Here is a 6,301-nt window from a genome sequence, read left to right on the forward strand (position 1 = left end):
CAAGGAAACACCGGCTGTGTTTGTGTTGCTAAAGGCAGCCGCAACACACCGCTTCCCACCTACATCTTTCTTCTTTGACGTCTCCATTATTAATTGAAGAAATTGCAAAAGATTCAGCAACACAGATGTCCAGAATACCGTGTAATTATGCGATTAAAGCAGACTACTTATAGCTGGGATGGGGCTGGGGGAAAAAATGTCCGCTACACCCTGAGACGCTTCATCATACCGACGTTTTCAATAAGATACTTTACGCGAAATTCAAAATTGCAATTTAGTAAACTAAAAAGGCCGTGTTTTGCAATGTTAATATTTCATCATTGATATATAAACTATCAGACTGCGTGGTCGCTAGTAGTGGCTTTCAGCAGGCCTTTAAAGTGGTTGAGAAATTCTTGGTAATTAAAAGTTGACCTTCCTTATAGAAAAGCTGAGTCACTAAAATAATATCATTCCTGAGGAAAATAGATTTCCTTTTGCAACATTTGTCTTTATTGCTTAGCTGCCATTCATTTACCCAGAAATGTACCCTTTCTCCTGTTACTGTCTTCTTCGTGGGACCACGCCAAGTGTCCTGCAGCGCCGCCACCGGCAGGGCAAGTGTACTGCAGCGCCGCCACGGCAAGAACGACGCCAAGTGTCCCGCAGCGCCGCCACCGGCTGGGCGAGTGTACTGCAGGCCGCTACAGCATGCGTGCCAGCTGCTAGTCGCCGTTAGCTGGTTGGAATAGCGAGTTAATGCAGGCCCAGCTCTTAAGATTAACGTATTCTACCATTCAGCGGATGTACTCCTAACTTCATTTGTGAGCTTCCGGGGGCGCTGCGAGAGAGTCCAGCCGTCATAAACCTCATCTTTGTGTGGAAGCTAATCAGGCTAAGCTAGCTATCCCGCCGCATTGAACAATGGCTGCTGTGCTCATCCCTGCCTGCACCAGCGCTCTTCTGCTGGACATCGAAGGCACAACCACGCCGATCACCTTCGTCAAGGTAGGGTTGTTGTTGTTTCTGTCACTTTAACTTGGATTGAGAAGCCAGTTATGTAACGCCGCAATCCGCTCTTTTGGCGAAATGAGCTACCTGTCAAAATGAGCTGCCTAACGCAACTGAGCATGCGCGAAACGTATTAGTGTAATTTTATTTTAATTATTATTTTTTTTTTATAAGCTTTTATTTTTATAATGCAACATTTACATTTATTCAAGAAATTATGAATAAAACCAGTACATAAATAGTACAAAAACTGTACAGAAACAGCGCCAGGAGGTTGTAAACTCAATAAAGTAACTAAAATAGAATGCATGTAAATTTATATATATATATTTATGAATATGATAATGATAAATGGGTTGTACTTGTATAGCACTTTTCTACCTTCAAGGTACTCAAAGCGCTTTGACACTACTTCCACATTTACCCATTCACACACACGTTCACACACCGATGGAGGGAGCTGCCATGCAAGGAGGTAACCAGCACCCATCAGGAGCAAGGGTGAAGTGTCTTGCTCAGGACACAACGGACGTGACGAGGTTGGTACCAGGTGGGGATTGAACCAGGGACCCTCGGGTAGCGCACGACTACCCTACCACTACCATGTACATATATATATATATATATATATATATGTCTTGATAGGATTATCCAGAGAATAGTGCTCGATACCGGGGTAGAGCGCAATATGTAGGTGTGGGAAAAAAAATCACAAGACTACTTCATCTCTACAGATCTGTTTCATGAGGGGTTCCCTCAATCATCAGGAGATTTTAATGGAAGCATTCACATACAATGGTTTATATAGAGCACAGAGTGGGTGGGTACAAGCAGGCGTAGGGTGTGGTGATTGGCTCATGTGTTACCTAGGAGGTGTTTCCTTCTGTGGCGGCATGTTGAAATGATTTCACTGCGCTTGTTGAGGGATGATAAATTTGGATGATATATAATAAACAGTTTCTCTTTTAAGCATAGGTTGCATCTTTTATTACCACTGTTGTAAGGTGTGCTGGATGCAAGAATTTGCCATGTTATTGAATATTCAACATTATGGTCTTTGAGGTTCCAAATGTGTTTGCTGAGTTCTGTAGAATTCTGCAAAGTCTGGTTTCTAAAGGAGGCATTGTGATTATTCCATCTTGTTTTGAACGCTCCTTCGGTTAATCCTACGTACGTGTCGGATGTGTTAATGTCCTTGCGTATTACCTTTGCTTGGTAAACGACTGATGTCTGTAAGCACCTTCCGTTGAGAGGGCAATCAGGTTTCTTGCGACAGTTACATTCATTATTGGTTTCAGAGTCGTTTAGTCTGGGGGTAGGCAGTCCTTTTGCAATTGCTTTGTTGTGGTTTGAAATGATTTGTTGCATGTTATTCATACAGCTGTAGCTCAATTTAATGTTGTTCTTGTTGAATATTTTTCTTAGGCTGTTGCCTTTGGGGAAGTGTTTGTCGATCAGAGTGAGGAACTTGCGGCCGATGTTGGTTGAGACGTCTTTGCTGAATGGCGGATTGTACCAGATGATGTTGTTTCGTTTTCTGCTCTTTTTTGGTTGGTTTCCTGGAGCGGGTTCATAGGTGAGGGTGAAGTTGTATCCGCTTTCATCAAGTGCTTTCTGGTACGGGGGGGTTGCTTGGTCGAATTCAGCTTTGCTGGATGACAGCATCGATAGCCTTTTATTAATTCCGGTAGGTATTCTTTTGGTGGTGGTGGGTGGGTGGTTGCTGTCATGGTGCACGTATTGGAGTGTTGTGTTGGGTTTCGTGAATGGTTGGTAGCTGTTATTTCTCAGGTTGAAAGTGACGTCGAGGAAGTTGACGGTTTGCTTGTTGGCTTCAATCGTGATCCGTAGGCCGTTTTCTTTGAAGATTTGGCATATGCGCTTCTTGGTGTTCTCGCTGCTCCTTGGTGAGGCGCGGCACACTGCCAGTCCGTCATCACGGTAAATACCAAGGTTCAGGTTGAGGCTAGCAAGCTGGGAGAGGAGGAAACTCCCAACGAGTTCGCACGTTTCTGCTCCGTCAAAACTCCCCATAGTAACGTCAAACGTTGAATTGTTCTTTTTTTGCCATGGTGTACTGTTGTGGATGAGTATGGAGTTCTTTGCGTGGATGATGATGTTTCTTTCATTGCCCGTGATTGAGTCGTAGTCCGAGGCGAAGTTTAGTGCTTGAGTCAGTAGGTCTTGCGTGATGGAAGGGTAAAATTCTTCGATGTCGAAGGAGATAAAGTTGTGTTGTTGTTTGTCTTGGATGTTGTTAAACCATTTGATTACTGCTGCTGTATTTCTCCATTGGTTGAGTGGTGTTTTGTCCTTGATTTTTGCGTTGATTCTGTCCAGGATTATTTTGCTGATTTTTCCTATTTCGGATTTAGTTGGGTTTATTAGTCGGCATGTTGGGTTATTTGCGAAGTTGGGTTTGTGGTCCTTCAATGTGATGAAGGCTTCTTTGTTGGCTGTGGTGTCCACCCTGTCCTCAATATTCAGTTCGGTTGCGATCCGCTTGTTTTCCAAGTGGATGTTCTGTAAAGTGTTGGGTTGCGCTTTTTTGTATGATTTGGTGATGCTTTTGTCCAGTAAAGAGTTATGTTCTGGTATGTCCATTCTGTAGAAGTTTGTGGTTTTATCGGCGGCTATGATGAGGTTGCTTACTTTCTTGATGCGCTCCGTGTCATTTTTCAGCTTGGTGAGGAATGGGTTGCGGGCTGGCTTAAATTTGACTGATTGTATCATTTTGAGCATGTCGTTCTCAAAGTCCTTTAATTCCTTGACTGTGGGTGGGTTCTTGGTAGATTTGAATCCGTAAGTTTCCTTTTGCGTTCCTTTTCCGCTCCAAATTGACATTTGTTGAGCACTGTACAACGATCCGAAATGGAAAAGTTCAGCATCGACTACTCCACGAAGAACATTCCCATACCCGCGCAGAAGGACTACAAGCAAAGACTCATAGAAAAGACGGAACACTTCCTAAGAAGGATGCGGTGGAAAGCACACTTTTTCCTCCACCCTGAAACAAAAGGAACGCAAAAGGAGCACTTGATGAAAGCGGATACAACTTCACCCTCACCTATGAACCCGCTCCAGGAAACCAACCAAAAAAGAGCAGAAAACGAAACAACATCATCTGGTACAATCCGCCATTCAGCAAAGACGTCTCAACCAACATCGGCCGCAAGTTCCTCACTCTGATCGACAAACACTTCCCCAAAGGCAACAGCCTAAGAAAAATATTCAACAAGAACAACATTAAATTGAGCTACAGCTGTATGAATAACATGCAACAAATCATTTCAAACCACAACAAAGCAATTGCAAAAGGACTGCCTACCCCCAGACTAAACGACTCTGAAACCAATAATGAATGTAACTGTCGCAAGAAACCTGATTGCCCTCTCAACGGAAGGTGCTTACAGACATCAGTCGTTTACCAAGCAAAGGTAATACGCAAGGACATTAACACATCCGACACGTACGTAGGATTAACCGAAGGAGCGTTCAAAACAAGATGGAATAATCACAATGCCTCCTTTAGAAACCAGACTTTGCAGAATTCTACAGAACTCAGCAAACACATTTGGAACCTCAAAGACCATAATGTTGAATATTCAATAACATGGCAAATTCTTGCATCCAGCACACCTTACAACAGTGGTAATAAAAGATGCAACCTATGCTTAAAAGAGAAACTGTTTATTATATATCATCCAAATTTATCATCCCTCAACAAGCGCAGTGAAATCATTTCAACATGCCGCCACAGAAGGAAACACCTCCTAGGTAACACATGAGCCAATCACCACACCCTACGCCTGCTTGTACCCACCCACTCTGTGCTCTATATAAACCATTGTATGTGAATGCTTCCATTAAAATCTCCTGATGATTGAGGGAACCCCTCATGAAACAGATCTGTAGAGATGAAGTAGTCTTGTGATTTTTTTTCCCCACACCTACATATATATATATATATATATATATATATATATAGGAACAGTGTGGTTTTCGTCCTGGTCGTGGAACTGTGGACCAGCTCTATACTCTCGGCAGGGTTTTTGAGGGTGCATGGGAGTTTGCCCAACCAGTCTACATGTGCTTTGTGAACTTGGAGAAGGCATTGGACCGTGTCCCTCGGGAAGTCCTGTGGGGAGTGCTCAGAGAGTATGGGGTACCGGACTGTCTTATTGTGGCAGTCCGCTCCCTGAATGATCAGTGTCAGAGCTTGGTCCGCATTGCTGGCAGTAAGTCGGACACGTTTCCAGTGAGGGTTGGACTCCACCAAGGCTGTCCTTTGTCACCTATTCTGTTCATAACTTTTATGGACAGAATTTCTAGGCGCAGTCAAGGCGTTGAGGGGTTCCGGTTTGGTAACCGCAGGATTAGGTCTCTGCTTTTTGCAGATAATGTGGTCCTGATGGCTTCATCTGACCGGGATCTTCAGCTCTCGCTGGATCGGTTCGCAGCCGAGTGTGAAGCGACCGGAATGAGAATCAGCACCTCCAAGTCTGAGTCCATGGTTCTCGCCCGGAAAAGGGTGGAGTGCCATCTCCGGGTTGGAGAGGAGACCCTGCCCCAAGTGGAGGAGTTCAAGTACATAGGAGTCTTGTTCACGAGTGGGGGAAGAGTGGATGGTGAGATCGACAGGCGGATCGGTGCGGCGTCTTCAGTAATGCGGACGTTGTATCGATCCGTTGTGGTGAAGAAGGAGCTGAGCCGGAAGGCAAAGCTCTCAATTTACCGGTCGATCTACGTTCCCATCCTCACCTATGGTCATGAGCTTTGGGTCATGACCGAAAGGATAAGATCACGGGTACAAGCGGCCGAAATGAGTTTCCTCCGCCGTGTGGCGGGGCTCTCCCTTAGAGATAGGGTGAGAAGCTCTGCCATCCGGGAGGAGCTCAACGTAAAGCCGCTGCTCCTTCACATGGAGAGGAGCCAGATGAGGTGGTTCGGGCATCTGGTCAGGATGCCACCCGAACGCCTCCCTAGGGAGGAGTTTAGGGCACGTCCAGCTGGTAGGAGGCCACGGGGAAGACCCAGGACACGTTGGGAAGACTATGTCTCCCGGCTGGCCAGGGAACGCCTCGGGATCCCCCGGGAAGAGCTAGACGAAGTGGCTGGAGATAGGGAAGTCTGGGCTTCCCTGCTTAGGCTGTTGCCCCCGCGACCCGACCTCGGATAAGCGGAAGATGATGGATGGATGGATGGATGGATGGATATATATATATGTATGTAACGTAACAAAATGTAAAGCCGTTGGCTCACACAAGTTCCGTAAATAATCCAAATTTGGAACACAGCGTCATAATTTTCA

General features: G+C 45.3%; 1 protein-coding gene across 1 annotated transcript in view; it reads left to right on the top strand.

Moving 5' to 3' along the window:
• Positions 1-636: 636 nt before the first annotated feature.
• The window catches only part of enoph1 (enolase-phosphatase 1), a 13,885-nt gene continuing 8,220 nt past the window's right edge, over positions 637-6,301 (top strand). Inside the window, exon 1 of the mRNA XM_061907809.1 lies at positions 637-987. Coding sequence (XP_061763793.1) covers positions 904-987 — 84 coding nt within the window. The 5' untranslated portion in view covers positions 637-903. The remainder of the gene's footprint in view (positions 988-6,301) is intronic.

This window comes from Nerophis ophidion, linkage group LG08, assembly GCF_033978795.1.
Source record: "Nerophis ophidion isolate RoL-2023_Sa linkage group LG08, RoL_Noph_v1.0, whole genome shotgun sequence".
NCBI lineage: Eukaryota > Metazoa > Chordata > Actinopteri > Syngnathiformes > Syngnathidae > Nerophis > Nerophis ophidion.